Source organism: Schistosoma haematobium, chromosome ZW (genome assembly GCF_000699445.3).
Source record: "Schistosoma haematobium chromosome ZW, whole genome shotgun sequence".
NCBI lineage: Eukaryota > Metazoa > Platyhelminthes > Trematoda > Strigeidida > Schistosomatidae > Schistosoma > Schistosoma haematobium.
The window spans coordinates 22,232,052-22,249,202 of record NC_067195.1 but is presented as its reverse complement, the minus strand read 5'-3'; the positions used below and the strand labels follow the sequence as shown (position 1 = coordinate 22,249,202).

At 35.9% G+C, this 17,151-nt stretch overlaps 1 protein-coding gene across 2 annotated transcripts; it reads right to left on the bottom strand.

The window, feature by feature from the left end:
* Positions 1–277: 277 nt before the first annotated feature.
* On the bottom strand, positions 278–15,488 carry TSTA3_1 (GDP-L-fucose synthase). 2 transcript variants are annotated; one of them, XM_051210718.1, is made up of 8 exons: positions 15,258–15,488; positions 15,049–15,209; positions 13,903–14,274; positions 12,063–12,265; positions 11,469–11,602; positions 10,615–10,823; positions 9,788–9,887; positions 278–3,988 (listed from the first exon to the last, which is right to left on the bottom strand). In XM_051210718.1, exons 3-8 carry the CDS (start codon positions 14,155–14,157, stop codon positions 3,933–3,935), a joined length of 957 nt encoding a protein of 318 aa, XP_051070735.1. In that variant the 5' UTR covers positions 14,158–14,274; positions 15,049–15,209; positions 15,258–15,488; the 3' UTR covers positions 278–3,932. The 2 variants fall into 2 exon arrangements, with proteins under 2 accessions (XP_051070735.1, XP_051070734.1); XM_051210717.1 differs by lacking the exon at positions 15,049–15,209 and adding an exon at positions 5,086–8,688 and having other exon boundaries at positions 10,615–11,602; positions 15,451–15,488.
* Between the last annotated feature and the right edge of the window lie 1,663 nt (positions 15,489–17,151).

The following is a 17,151-nucleotide window of genomic DNA, read 5'->3' as shown; positions in this document are numbered from 1 at the left end:
ATGAAAGAAAGCTGGGGTCCGAGAGATGGTGCGATACAATGGCTAAAGACGTTATCAGATATGGCTCAGAATAGGAGCCAGTGGCGATCCTGCTGTAACCTTCTTTTACTTTCTTCATAAAAATTGGTTGCTTCTTCCTTAACTGAAAGGTCTCTTCTGATTGTACGTTTCTGTTTCCCCATTATTATTATTATTACACTACCTTACACTAATCTGTTCGTTATTGTTCTTTTTCTAACGCCCCTACCTTTTCTTTTTTCCTTCTTCTCTTCAAATTCTCATTGTTTTGTGTGGCGCATATATATTTGGTGCCCTCTTGTACCAATATTTATGTGTTCAAATAAAAATAAATAAATAAAATATGTGTGTAGAAAGTTTTACTCACCCTGTTCAAAAGGAGTGAATTTAAAATCAGGATAAAGTTGACGAAGTTTCGATGCATTTGCAGTTTTCTTAAACTGACCATCCGCTTTAGTTGTGTCAAACTTGATATTAGATTTTCGTCAAGGGGTTTTAAATTGTCATAGGTACACAAGAATAAGAAATCAAGCAAAATTGACAGTGTTCATTTTACTCATCTACAAGCATTCTCCTAAAAGTTTGAGAAACTGAAACATTGCACTGGCAAAATGAAGTTATCACTCGGTAATAATACTGTAGTGTGTTCACAATATCGATTGTATTATTTATATGCTATGATCTATGTATAAGTCTTAGAAATAGGATATATGTACTACTGTAAATATTAGACAATTATGGCTAGAAAAATGTAACGCCTTATGAAAGTAGATATGGTGTTAATAATAAGGGCCAAGACAACTTGAAATAGTATGGATGATGCGCAAAAAAACTATTAAGTTTCTGAGGCCGTGTAAACCAGTAATGGCTTCCGAAAAGCTATACAACAAAAGATATTTTTTTAAATTCAAACTGTGTACGATAATGTAATCTGTGTAAAGATAGATTTTTATGAATAATTTATTAAAATTATGTATTTGTTAGTCAACCATATAGTGAATAGTGAAAGCGTCATTACTCATTTTTCCATCTTTTAAGTCAGTAAAAATTAACCTTAGAAAAACAAGTTATTTGATACTGTATGAAAATGTAGAAAGTTACACATCCCACATTTGGGCTATTGACTATTTATTGCGACTGAATTACAAGTACTGGGATGCCAATATCCTTGGAACGAGACTTACGGTTTCATCCTTTTGAATATCTCTTAATAACGATGACTTCAGTGAAATATAGTAAATTCGACACTGTTTACTTGTTTTGACGTATCAACGCTGTCTACTATCAAGCAGATGATGAACATACTGTTGAAAATACGATATTTTGCTCACATTTATTGCGGAATGCGAGCAAGTATCACACCTTTTGTCTTTCCTATGTATACGCTCCAGTATGCAAATGTAAACTGGTGAACACGATTGGAAGTAATGAGGTAGGGATTTGTCCATTTTTGTCTGTCTCAATGGGCAATGCGTTTGATACAGAAAGACTAGTTTAGCGGCTGAATAGGTCATTCGTTAAGTAGCATTTAGTGCAAAACCAATCTTGCCAGGTATTTTATCGATTGAGCTAAGTCGTAAAAGGACTAGGTTTTTCTCGATAGTATATTCCAAGCCCTTCGTTCCTGTTTTCCTATTATTTCATTTCTGGGATAACTACAGTTTCAATTAATTAGCCACGTAATATTTTACTTTATAATCTCAATTACAACTTCACTCTTGTGTCACTTTAGACTTTACCCACCTTACTCTATTAATTTACCCACTTCCAGAGGTGTTGTTACGTAACTTTCGACATTAATCTTCATTTTGTGGAAACTTGTCTCCATGTGTTTTTAAAATGTTTGCTCTAGAATTCCCACACTAATAGATGAAAACTTTTGAATCCTGCTTAAACTGCTACGACTAAACAGACAACAGCCATCCAAGTGATGAGCTTATCGAAGAAACAGCAGTCTGTAGACACCTTTAAGTGGTCAATCACAAGTGAGACTACAATTTATGGACGACTTTTGAACGACGCCAAAGTGACCTTGAGAGTGTTCACCTAATAACTAGGACCAAATGAGGGTTATGAACCAGCGTAAGGAATCAGAATTATGACTGACATTTGATGGTTAGCGTTGGGAATTAAATTTAGGATTTTCTTCACGAACTGACATCAGCTATAATGCTAAGACTCTCTTTATCCAAATGGATGGGTGAATTTCGCGTCAAAATTTGAGGCCTGTTATTTTATACGTGATTGGTTTGTCCATAAATTATAGTCTCGCCCAACCACAGTACTGGTTATTTAATGCTTCAGCTAAAACATATTTTGTCTTCAAGCTTTCTACCGACCTAGTCAAAATGTTGTGATCAGAAGTAGATCGAATACTGAAAAACGTTTTTGGCCTTCAATGAAATTGTTTTAAGTTGTAATCTGAACACAGCACAACAACTAAGTATCACCACTGGGAATAGTGGGTTTCCGCATGTGTTGTTTTTCATTGAATATGAAGTGATTTGTAGACAAGTGGAATTGTTCGGCATCTTGGATTTGTCAGATTATTTATAGAATAGTCCAATTCACAAATTGATAATATATGTTTTTAAATCCTCAGGAACTTATCTTACACTCAAATTTATATTACAACTCTAAATATGAGTAGATTAATAGTTATTTATTTTTCAGTGTATACTATTCGTTTAGATAAATTTGACGTCTATATAAAATAATGAATGAGCATCTAACATGAATATAGATTTAATTGACCGCTTACTTTATTCGTTTATATTCCCTTTATCCTACTGAGGTTTGAATAGCCTGGTAGTGCCAGAAATACTCACACAATATGATCAATAACCTAGTAAAAGAATCTCCAAGCAGTTCACGTTGAATTCTTATTTGGATAACGCATATATAGCATTATCAAGTGAACGAAATAAATACGTAGAAATCATATAGATAGCATATTTTGATTGAGGAAACATGATCAAAATAAACGAGAGCAGAAATAATACTAGAGATGCAACCATATCTACAACGATCATATCAAATTAATGTAAACGAAAAACACCGCATATTACAGACGAAGTGACATTTTTGTGGACAGTTTTTTATTCTTTTAATCCCGGTTGTGCTAACTTGCAACTCTGTCAAGTCACTTATTTGGCTTGAGTCATCGCCTTATCTTTTAGTTCTTTCAGATGAGCATGTCCAGTTACTACTTTGCATATAATTATTCTATGGTTAGCGTCTATTTAAAAACAATGTCCAAGTCTGTTGCCAATAATAATAATAATATAGTTATAAGGTATCATAACAATAGTCCGGATGTTTGACTGTTCCTTGCATAGATAGTGTTAGTTGTCATAAACAATATTGCGGGAAAACATTTTGATAACGTTATGATCTTTTATGTAGCAATTATCAATAAAACTATGGATAGGAATATACTAGCTTGGATCACGTTGACTCTTGGGATAATTCATTGTGAAGCACTATAAAAGTACTAAGCAGCTTAAGAGAGCTGGAAGGTAGTAAGTCTTTTGGAAACTTTGTCAACCTGTTAACAGTGCAGTTGCCTACTTCATGAACAGACGTCATGTAGTGATTATGTTGAACAGTTTTGGCAAAGTTTAGCATCAGACACATACTAGATCACAAATCTCGTGGATTGCTTCATGGAGAATAACACAACGTAGCCATGCAAATTGATGTAGATTGGTCATATTATGAAAAACGTTCATCCAGATTTGTGCGAATAATTATTTATTTCAACTGAATATTTAGAACATATTATCAGGATTATTACAAAAATCAAAATCAAACTACTTTTTCCATAGCTAACCAGATTACAGTGAAACAGTATAAAAATACATTGAAAATAACTAATCGTATAGTGCCATATCCACAGACAATTGTAGGCACAACTAGCACCGAATAGTTTCATAATTTTCACGGAACCATTTGCAAGTATATTCAATAGCTGAAAAATATACAAGAACAGTGAATAAAAAATAACTGAAGTAAACAAGATCTGTTTAGAGTATATTAAATTCTGTAGGACGTAGTGGGGTTAAACGAGGCTGCCCAACCTCACCACTCCTCTTCAACTTGGCCATCGATGACATTCTGGAAACAGATCTGATGGATGTATGCACTGGTGGTGCGGATCTGTTGCCTGAAGAAAGACTTCTCGACCTTGAGTATACGGATGATTTTGTCTTACTGTGCGATAATGCCCAAGCCATGCAATCCGCACTTAATCAGTTGGCAATCAATGTCCGTAGGTACGGTATGTGCTTTGCACCTTCGAAGTGCAAAGTACTTCTACAAGACTAGCAGGATTCCAATCCTGTACTCACCCTGGATGGTGAGCAGATAGAAGTAGTCGAGAAGTTCGTGTATCTAGGTAGCTGCATAAGTGCTGGTGCTGGCGTGAGTGATGAGATCAATACACGTATAGTGAAAGCCAGAGCGGCTTATGTCAATCTGGGCCATCTTTGGTACCTTCCCGATGTCAGTCTGGCTGTAAAAGGTCGGATCTACAAGACGTCAGTGAGAACAGTTCTGCTTTATGCTTGGACATGTCCTACGAATGTCGTCCCAGAGAATTCCACGTCGTGAATTATTTGCCGACTCTGGGACTGGTTGGAAAAAGCGGAGAGATGGTCAGTGTATGACATGGTGTTGGGGTATGAAAGAAAGCTGGGGTCCGAGAGATGGTGCGATACAATGGCTAAAGACGTTATCAGATATGGCTCAGAATAGGAGCCAGTGGCGATCCTGCTGTAACCTTCTTTTACTTTCTTCATAAAAATTGGTTGCTTCTTCCTTAACTGAAAGGTCTCTTCTGATTGTACGTTTCTGTTTCCCCATTATTATTATTATTACACTACCTTACACTAATCTGTTCGTTATTGTTCTTTTTCTAACGCCCCTACCTTTTCTTTTTTTCCTTCTTCTCTTCAAATTCTCATTGTTTTGTGTGGCGCATATATATTTGGTGCCCTCTTGTACCAATATTTATGTGTTCAAATAAAAATAAATAAATAAAATATGTGTGTAGAAAGTTTTACTCACCCTGTTCAAAAGGAGTGAATTTAAAATCAGGATAAAGTTGACGAAGTTTCGATGCATTTGCAGTTTTCTTAAACTGACCATCCGCTTTAGTTGTGTCAAACTTGATATTAGATTTTCGTCAAGGGGTTTTAAATTGTCATAGGTACACAAGAATAAGAAATCAAGCAAAATTGACAGTGTTCATTTTACTCATCTACAAGCATTCTCCTAAAAGTTTGAGAAACTGAAACATTGCACTGGCAAAATGAAGTTATCACTCGGTAATAATACTGTAGTGTGTTCACAATATCGATTGTATTATTTATATGCTATGATCTATGTATAAGTCTTAGAAATAGGATATATGTACTACTGTAAATATTAGACAATTATGGCTAGAAAAATGTAACGCCTTATGAAAGTAGATATGGTGTTAATAATAAGGGCCAAGACAACTTGAAATAGTATGGATGATGCGCAAAAAAACTATTAAGTTTCTGAGGCCGTGTAAACCAGTAATGGCTTCCGAAAAGCTATACAACAAAAGATATTTTTTAAATTCAAACTGTGTACGATAATGTAATCTGTGTAAAGATAGATTTTTATGAATAATTTATTAAAATTATGTATTTGTTAGTCAACCATATAGTGAATAGTGAAAGCGTCATTACTCATTTTTCCATCTTTTAAGTCAGTAAAAATTAACCTTAGAAAAACAAGTTATTTGATACTGTATGAAAATGTAGAAAGTTACACATCCCACATTTGGGCTATTGACTATTTATTGCGACTGAATTACAAGTACTGGGATGCCAATATCCTTGGAACGAGACTTACGGTTTCATCCTTTTGAATATCTCTTAATAACGATGACTTCAGTGAAATATAGTAAATTCGACACTGTTTACTTGTTTTGACGTATCAACGCTGTCTACTATCAAGCAGATGATGAACATACTGTTGAAAATACGATATTTTGCTCACATTTATTGCGGAATGCGAGCAAGTATCACACCTTTTGTCTTTCCTATGTATACGCTCCAGTATGCAAATGTAAACTGGTGAACACGATTGGAAGTAATGAGGTAGGGATTTGTCCATTTTTGTCTGTCTCAATGGGCAATGCGTTTGATACAGAAAGACTAGTTTAGCGGCTGAATAGGTCATTCGTTAAGTAGCATTTAGTGCAAAACCAATCTTGCCAGGTATTTTATCGATTGAGCTAAGTCGTAAAAGGACTAGGTTTTTCTCGATAGTATATTCCAAGCCCTTCGTTCCTGTTTTCCTATTATTTCATTTCTGGGATAACTACAGTTTCAATTAATTAGCCACGTAATATTTTACTTTATAATCTCAATTACAACTTCACTCTTGTGTCACTTTAGACTTTACCCACCTTACTCTATTAATTTACCCACTTCCAGAGGTGTTGTTACGTAACTTTCGACATTAATCTTCATTTTGTGGAAACTTGTCTCCATGTGTTTTTAAAATGTTTGCTCTAGAATTCCCACACTAATAGATGAAAACTTTTGAATCCTGCTTAAACTGCTACGACTAAACAGACAACAGCCATCCAAGTGATGAGCTTATCGAAGAAACAGCAGTCTGTAGACACCTTTAAGTGGTCAATCACAAGTGAGACTACAATTTATGGACGACTTTTGAACGACGCCAAAGTGACCTTGAGAGTGTTCACCTAATAACTAGGACCAAATGAGGGTTATGAACCAGCGTAAGGAATCAGAATTATGACTGACATTTGATGGTTAGCGTTGGGAATTAAATTTAGGATTTTCTTCACGAACTGACATCAGCTATAATGCTAAGACTCTCTTTATCCAAATGGATGGGTGAATTTCGCGTCAAAATTTGAGGCCTGTTATTTTATACGTGATTGGTTTGTCCATAAATTATAGTCTCGCCCAACCACAGTACTGGTTATTTAATGCTTCAGCTAAAACATATTTTGTCTTCAAGCTTTCTACCGACCTAGTCAAAATGTTGTGATCAGAAGTAGATCGAATACTGAAAAACGTTTTTGGCCTTCAATGAAATTGTTTTAAGTTGTAATCTGAACACAGCACAACAACTAAGTATCACCACTGGGAATAGTGGGTTTCCGCATGTGTTGTTTTTCATTGAATATGAAGTGATTTGTAGACAAGTGGAATTGTTCGGCATCTTGGATTTGTCAGATTATTTATAGAATAGTCCAATTCACAAATTGATAATATATGTTTTTAAATCCTCAGGAACTTATCTTACACTCAAATTTATATTACAACTCTAAATATGAGTAGATTAATAGTTATTTATTTTTCAGTGTATACTATTCGTTTAGATAAATTTGACGTCTATATAAAATAATGAATGAGCATCTAACATGAATATAGATTTAATTGACCGCTTACTTTATTCGTTTATATTCCCTTTATCCTACTGAGGTTTGAATAGCCTGGTAGTGCCAGAAATACTCACACAATATGATCAATAACCTAGTAAAAGAATCTCCAAGCAGTTCACGTTGAATTCTTATTTGGATAACGCATATATAGCATTATCAAGTGAACGAAATAAATACGTAGAAATCATATAGATAGCATATTTTGATTGAGGAAACATGATCAAAATAAACGAGAGCAGAAATAATACTAGAGATGCAACCATATCTACAACGATCATATCAAATTAATGTAAACGAAAAACACCGCATATTACAGACGAAGTGACATTTTTGTGGACAGTTTTTTATTCTTTTAATCCCGGTTGTGCTAACTTGCAACTCTGTCAAGTCACTTATTTGGCTTGAGTCATCGCCTTATCTTTTTAGTTCTTTCAGATGAGCATGTCCAGTTACTACTTTGCATATAATTATTCTATGGTTAGCGTCTATTTAAAAACAATGTCCAAGTCTGTTGCCAATAATAATAATAATATAGTTATAAGGTATCATAACAATAGTCCGGATGTTTGACTGTTCCTTGCATAGATAGTGTTAGTTGTCATAAACAATATTGCGGGAAAACATTTTGATAACGTTATGATCTTTTATGTAGCAATTATCAATAAAACTATGGATAGGAATATACTAGCTTGGATCACGTTGACTCTTGGGATAATTCATTGTGAAGCACTATAAAAGTACTAAGCAGCTTAAGAGAGCTGGAAGGTAGTAAGTCTTTTGGAAACTTTGTCAACCTGTTAACAGTGCAGTTGCCTACTTCATGAACAGACGTCATGTAGTGATTATGTTGAACAGTTTTGGCAAAGTTTAGCATCAGACACATACTAGATCACAAATCTCGTGGATTGCTTCATGGAGAATAACACAACGTAGCCATGCAAATTGATGTAGATTGGTCATATTATGAAAAACGTTCATCCAGATTTGTGCGAATAATTATTTATTTCAACTGAATATTTAGAACATATTATCAGGATTATTACAAAAATCAAAATCAAACTACTTTTTCCATAGCTAACCAGATTACAGTGAAACAGTATAAAAATACATTGAAAATAACTAATCGTATAGTGCCATATCCACAGACAATTGTAGGCACAACTAGCACCGAATAGTTTCATAATTTTCACGGAACCATTTGCAAGTATATTCAATAGCTGAAAAATATACAAGAACAGTGAATAAAAAAAATAACTGAAGTAAACAAGATCTGTTTAGAGTATATTAAATTCTGTAGGACGTAGTGGGGTTAAACGAGGTTGCCCAACCTCACCACTCCTCTTCAACTTGGCCATCGATGACATTCTGGAAACAGATCTGATGGATGTATGCACTGGTGGTGCGGATCTGTTGCCTGAAGAAAGACTTCTCGACCTTGAGTATACGGATGATTTTGTCTTACTGTGCGATAATGCCCAAGCCATGCAATCCGCACTTAATCAGTTGGCAATCAATGTCCGTAGGTACGGTATGTGCTTTGCACCTTCGAAGTGCAAAGTACTTCTACAAGACTAGCAGGATTCCAATCCTGTACTCACCCTGGATGGTGAGCAGATAGAAGTAGTCGAGAAGTTCGTGTATCTAGGTAGCTGCATAAGTGCTGGTGCTGGCGTGAGTGATGAGATCAATACACGTATAGTGAAAGCCAGAGCGGCTTATGTCAATCTGGGCCATCTTTGGTACCTTCCCGATGTCAGTCTGGCTGTAAAAGGTCGGATCTACAAGACGTCAGTGAGAACAGTTCTGCTTTATGCTTGGACATGTCCTACGAATGTCGTCCCAGAGAATTCCACGTCGTGAATTATTTGCCGACTCTGGGACTGGTTGGAAAAAGCGGAGATGGTCAGTGTATGACATGGTGTTGGGGTATGAAAGAAAGCTGGGGTCCGAGAGATGGTGCGATACAATGGCTAAAGACGTTATCAGATATGGCTCAGAATAGGAGCCAGTGGCGATCCTGCTGTAACCTTCTTTTACTTTCTTCATAAAAATTGGTTGCTTCTTCCTTAACTGAAAGGTCTCTTCTGATTGTACGTTTCTGTTTCCCCATTATTATTATTATTACACTACCTTACACTAATCTGTTCGTTATTGTTCTTTTTTCTAACGCCCCCTACCTTTTCTTTTTTTCCTTCTTCTCTTCAAATTCTCATTGTTTTGTGTGGCGCATATATATTTGGTGCCCTCTTGTACCAATATTTATGTGTTCAAATAAAAATAAATAAATAAAATATGTGTGTAGAAAGTTTTACTCACCCTGTTCAAAAGGAGTGAATTTAAAATCAGGATAAAGTTGACGAAGTTTCGATGCATTTGCAGTTTTCTTAAACTGACCATCCGCTTTAGTTGTGTCAAACTTGATATTAGATTTTCGTCAAGGGGTTTTAAATTGTCATAGGTACACAAGAATAAGAAATCAAGCAAAATTGACAGTGTTCATTTTACTCATCTACAAGCATTCTCCTAAAAAGTTTGAGAAACTGAAACATTGCACTGGCAAAATGAAGTTATCACTCGGTAATAATACTGTAGTGTGTTCACAATATCGATTGTATTATTTATATGCTATGATCTATGTATAAGTCTTAGAAATAGGATATATGTACTACTGTAAATATTAGACAATTATGGCTAGAAAAATGTAACGCCTTATGAAAGTAGATATGGTGTTAATAATAAGGGCCAAGACAACTTGAAATAGTATGGATGATGCGCAAAAAAACTATTAAGTTTCTGAGGCCGTGTAAACCAGTAATGGCTTCCGAAAAGCTATACAACAAAAGATATTTTTTTAAAAATTTAGGAGACAACTCAAATTATAATTATAATTCTCTTTGTCTTGAATGAGTACCTGCGGAAAGAGAAGAGCCCCTATCTGTAAACCGTTAGAAACACCATTTGTAAAGATGTTTTTTATGGAGTTACCTCTGTACTTCATGTAAAACATAGACAGCTGGTAAATCTACCAAAAGAGAGAAATGCTGTTTATTAAGTCAACAGAAAGTTAATACTAAAAGATTTACCGAGCTAACGTGTTGACTGACAAATGAAGAATATATTAAAAGAAAATTTGAAAAGGATACAACGAGTTTAGGACAATCCATCGCCTTGGCTACTGCTTCGGCAGCTTGACGGATCGAAATTTCATCACTTTCGGGTACAGAAAGTATGATTGGAGAAGAATCGTTGTACTCCCGTAAAGCCCATATGATGAGATGACCCAAATCAACGGAATAAATAAACTGACGCAATGGCTTACCAGAACCCCAAACAGTTAAAGGTTCGCCATTCTCTAAGCATATATATAGATATACCATTTAAGGATAAATGTTTACGTACTCAGTATATATAATAAAAACTAGTATATGCATTCCAACAAATCTAAACACAATTGACAAGTGCTTAAATAGATCAGCATAACATAAGGAGGATAAGTCCAGCGGCAAATGATCCATGAAGAGATCAATTAAAATCATGTAGGGAACACAAACCTTTAAAGCATCTTTTCATCATAACGTCATATATTTGAGGTGCAGAAGCACAAGTGCTGTCCCTGAGGACTCACCACAATACGAAATTAAACATTACCATATTGCACACGATGAATCAGAGCTATCTTTTGGTTTATTTACTCAAGACATTTTGTATTATGACACTTTGAATTTCAAACCCCTTTATGAACTTTCGGCAGAATTTTTTATTTGATTAAACTAAGTGTTCACCCATCAAAATTTTATGAAATGTCCTCTATGTTGCTAAACATTAAAAAATATTCTTGCGCATAAATTAAACAAATCAAATAGCTTAAATATTTTTAAACCACATAATTTTTCAAAATCTAATCAACGATGGTGACTTTAAGAGCGACCAAACGAAAAGTTAGTATTAAAACAGTAAATTAGATCCAAAGGCAATTAAACAAAACTAGATAAATTACTTTTAGCCAAGTATGCTTTATGAATAAGACCAGGAAGAACATGTCCTTGATTAATATCAAAGTTATCAAATGGACCAAATACATTGGTAGGTATAATAGATGTATAAAGAACACCAAAAGTCTCGCTATACCCTCTGAAATGAGAAAACAGGAAGGAAAAACTTCGACAACAATTTAGACAACTGAACACATGTATAGAAGAACCAATACCAGAAAATCTAGTAGCACTAGTCATAAAAAGTCTCTTTTCCCAGTAGAACAAGACGAAATACGAACACTAAAATTCATTTTAAATAAAAGGACACGAGCTTTGAAGATAATACACCAACTAATGAAATTAAAACTTGATTGCCAGACTTAATTTATATACCATCTGGCACTTTGAGTTTATAAGCCATTATAAAATTGTCTAACAACCGATTATTCAAAACTAACAACTGATTTGACATTTCATCAACACGTAAAAGTTATCAAACATTCTTGGGATAGTCCATTCAATATCTAAATAACTTCAATAAGAGGTTGATAACATAAAACAAGATAACTAGTTAAATAGCGTGCGTTCTGAAGACTAAAAGAAAAAGGTGGGTTTACCTATTCATTACATCAATCATGCGCTTAGCATAAGAATATCCATAATTAGAATCATGTGGAGGTCCATTATGTACCATAGTTTCGTCGATTGGATAAGTTGTACGATCAGGAAATATACACGTTGAAAGACATGAAATAACCTTCTTTACACCAACTGCATGGCTACTTGATAATACATTGTCATTAATATGCATGTTTTGCCGCTAAATAGATAGTAAAAAAGGATTGTTTAAAACCAATATATAAACAGGGTAAGAGAGTTATATGTAGCATGAAGACTTTTACAACGTGTAGAAACCTGTCATTATAGATAAACTTTTTGGGAAGCCACAGAGATAACAGTTTTGTTACAAATGGAAAGAGATGCCGGAAAATTCCATGCCAAGTAATTGGTGATTATACTTTTAAATAAATACTGTTTTTTATAGATAGTTGACTGAGTCAAGGCTACCGGTATCCTCCGTTCAAAAGACCATGGAGTTTAGCACTTTTACTCCCCGTGAATGAATAATTTGGTATATGTATCCACGAATGACGTGTGTTGGCAAAAACCAATAGGAATTTTTGAATCCGTCGGAAATCAACTCATTAGATCTGATTAAATTTTCAAAATAAGTGAATTCGTCGACGTACTTAACTGCTTCATTCTATATCCATAGTTGGGGAGTTGATGCGAATCAGTTCTGAGGCAATATTCTGTGTCTAAAGAAAGAAAACCGAACCCCCAAGAGGCTCGCATTGCAGCTTTAGGCTTTCAGAAGACTATTTTAGGAGCGTCTTCACAAACCAGGACCGCATCATCTGCGTAATTTAAGTCGACACTTAAATCTCCTGGTAAAGAAATTCCTGCAAAGTCAGGTGAGGGGGCTGTCAGCAAAAGAATGCCTATGACAAAGTTAGATAAATATGGAGAAAACGGATAAACCTGATGAACACTACTCGATATCGTCAGTTTTGATGACAGTTCGCCATCAGCTCCGACTCGACAAACACTGTTTAAGTAGAGAGCCTGTACGATGTCGATGTGCTCCTTTGGTATACCTTCAATGGCAGATGCTGCCATAAAACTTGTCGATCTATTGAGTCAAACATTGACTTAAGGCCAAGAGATACAACTATAGTTGGGAGTCGGTAGGTAAGTCTATGTTTAAAATCAGACGAACCTGGAATGTCTGTTCTACACAACAACATCCAAATCTGAAACTAGCCTGGCTTATCAAGGTTCTCTCTCCACGAACCCTAGTTAGACATCAGATGACTGATGAGGCTAACATTTGAGACACTATATTGACCAAACCGATATTTTTGTGGCTATCGAAGATTTTTGTTCTTTCTTATAGGCTGAAACAAACAGCATAAATTAGGCAGATGGAATTACATTCGGTTACTAGACTTTAGCTAATTTCGCGGTCAATCTATCTGCTAAAACTAGACCACAATCCTCAGAGACCTTTGAGACCTATTTGGCAAGCCTCTACCCTGATAAAAATAGACAACTGGAGGGGGTAGTTGAAGACCAGTTGAACTGCTCTTCAACGTGTTCTGCCAATCGTTTCAGTCTCCTGGGTTAAAATCGAATTGTCTCACCTTTTTTCGAAACATTATCGCTAGCTGTCGGACTTTTAATACCTAATTCTTCGATAAATCTGAAGTTTGCTTGAATATATCCAAAAAGGACTATATTTCTTCATTTTAAATACTACTGTCATTTCCCTCTCAACCAAGCTTCGAGATGTTATATTTTATGTAGTGAATCAAGGACAACTAGTCAGTGCTTCAAAAGTGGTTTACTACAGTACTTTTTCCACTATTACAAATAAATAAATTTACTTTAACTTACAAAGAATTCAAGATTGCCAGACATATTGGCAAACAAACCTCCAACTTTGGCAGCTAAGTGAATTACGTAGGTTGGGCGCATGCGTTCAAAATACGCCCGAGTAGCATTACTGTCCGTCAGATCAACATCTTTGGAAGATAAAAATATCCACTTTTCATTATTTCGTTTGAGGGAACCGTTAATGTTCTCTAGAGCTAGTCGAATCCCATTTCCCACTAAACCAGAACCCCCTGTAACTAACACAGTGGTTTCCATATTTTAAGTTTATAGTGTTATGAATGAGACCAGGTGTGTTTTAAGCTGACGATTTAACAGTAGCTAGAACTTGGATAGATCAGCTTTGGTAAGTATTCTGTAGGACATATAGGCCCTCTGAAAGGAAGAAAGGATAAATTCAGGTTAATTAAATGATAAAAAATGTTTTGGATAAGATCAATTTGCAATGTAAATAACATTGGTTAAATAAATATGGTAATCTAATTACAAAACAAATTACACTTTCACGAGATTCGATGAGCGAAACCACTCTTTTACAGCGAAAAAAATGTAGTCGTTTACTGCATAATCCTAGACAAGTAAACAAGGATTTATTTGTGTCCTTGGGTTTCCATAGGATCTGTCAGCTGAAAAGCATAGAGAAAGCTAATTGGCTCAAGTCGAAATGAGAGCTTTCTGATACATATAGCACTTGTTTTCTAAGAGTTTACAGGAACCGGTTAGTAAGGCTAAATTGCAAATTAAACGGAATAAGCTAGTCAAATCACTACCGGATAGTGTTTTGAAAATGCAACAATACCCAACATCTTTGTAACGAGCTAGAACAAACCAACTAGTTTCTTGATGTTAGAAAGCGGTTTCAGGTTATGGACAGGACCCAGTGATATTTATATATAACCATACAACTGAAATAGTTCAAGTAATCCCAAGCAAACAAAGAGGGGAAATAAAGGTGAACTTTGGGGAAATTTCGAGAAAAACTCTTTAATGTCGGCGTGAATATGGGCGAAAATGCATCAAAATGTCGCTGTCTTTACAGACCGTAGCAGGCAGTGCATATTTTCCCCGAAATTTCCCCACTGAGAAGGAATGTCTCCAAATTAACACTTTTATGTTCCCAAAAATGACTACTTTTTCCTCAAAACTTACACTGATTGCATAATCCTCTGTGTTCAGAAGGCCTTCTGTACTGAAGATTAATGTGAACACAAACAAACGAACGAACAGAAGGGAGAAGAAAAGAGGGAACATGACGAAAAGTATCCTTCGTCGCCTACCACAAGAAAATAGTGAAACTTTTATTCACATGTCTGCTTAGAGAGAAAAAAGCGTATTGGAATTCCTTCCAAATAACCTACTTCACGCAAAAAATAACGCTAAATTGTCGACAATATCGATATCTTTGATTTACTTAGTTTATTGTCAGTGTATTTACTAAAGACTGTAAAGTCGAGTTTGCATGTAAACCCATGACCGAGTTTCAATTTTGTCAGACAAAGTCATAGTTTATCATGTCCACGGAACTGACAAAAACCATACTCCCCACCCGACCTTCAGTGACGCTAAAAATGACCTTTTCAACATCTAACATCCGTGGGACGATCTAATATGAGCCGATTGATTTATTCAAACTTGCTTTTAATGTTTTTGCACGATTTCGAGTATTTCGTGGTGATTAAAAATTGAAATTTTTTCGCTGAGCATGAACAATGAAAATCAATCAAATTTGAAATGTTCAAATGGTTCAAATAGTTGTGGACGGAATAGAAGAAGCTTTCGCTTAACAGGCTTCCGTGTCTAGTAGCAGGGGATCACGAATAGCTCCGGACAGGAACCTAGGTATGTTAACGATAAAAGAGGAAAAAGAAATTGTTAGATCATAGTATGATACTATCCTTAATCCTTAAGAATAGATCAAGCTGCCTCTTAAAAGACTCCTGGGAAGTCGCTTGGACTAGCTCGTTGGGCAGCGAATTTCAGCATTTGACAACTATTAAGGAGTTGAAGTTGTGTCTACAGTCCGTTCTGCTATGTTGTATCTCCGATTTCTGGGTGTTACCCATTAGATTAGTGTTGGAACTAATCTTAAACAGGTGTTTAAGAGGATGTCCAGAAGTGTTAAGGATACTGTAAGTCATTAGAAGGTCACCTCAAAGACGCCTATACTCCAATGGGTAAAGGTTAAGTGATTGGAGGCGCTCTTCATAAGGTTTAAATTTGAGTCCTCGAAGTGATTTCGTGGCTCACCGTTGGATACGCTCCAGGGTGTCCTTATCCTTTTGGAGTGAGAGAGGAAATACTATGTTTCCGTACTCTAAATGGGGACGGATAAAACTATTGAAGATTATATGGAAAGTTCTTCCGTCAAATTGGCCAAAAATATTACCAATGTTACCAGTGCAAAGTTTGCTCGGAAGGTATTTTTGTCACAGTTAGCGTGAGACTTTAAATCGTAGGGCACCAGGACTCCTAAATCATTTTCGACTTGGGATGTTACTAGATAGGAGTTTCCTAAGTTCTAACTGTAGTTTGCGACATGTCGCAAATGGACTACTTTACATTTTTAGGTGTTAGAGGTAGGTCCGTTGTCGTCTGCCCAACTTTGAAGTCGAGTCAGATCCTCCTGAAGTGCCTGGATATCGTCTTGGTTGCGTATCTCCCTCCAAAGTTTCACGTAACGGCAAAAAGTAATAAGTCTGACGATACCTGTTGAGGAAGATCATCTATGTAGATCAAGAAGAGAAGAGGTCCTAGTACTGAGCCCCGGGCGACCCCACTAAGACATTCCATAGCCTGATATAAAGTGAAGTTATCCCTGACCTTAAAATGTCGATTTTTCAGATATGAAATGAGCCAATCAATTAGAGGTGGTCTGATACCCAGTCGTTTGACCTTATTGATAAGACATATATGGTTGACTCTATCAAAAGCTTTTGAGAAATCAAGGTAAGTGATATCAACCTTCCCCTTGCAATCAAGCATGGTTTTCCACCTGTCCACCGCAGTCAGCAGGTTGCTTATACAAGAGTAACCCTTCCTGAAACCATGCTGTTGGGGTGAGTAGAACTTTAAGGACAGTAAATAGTCATGCATAGCATCGCATATCAGGGACTCAATGATTTTTGAAGGTATAGAGAGAAGAGCTGCGTCGACCTCCTTTGAAAATTAGTGCGATGTGAACCAGCTTCCAATTTTCCGTAGTTTGCCTCGGCTAAGTGAGTGTGGGAACATCACGCTAAGCGGCGTTGACAG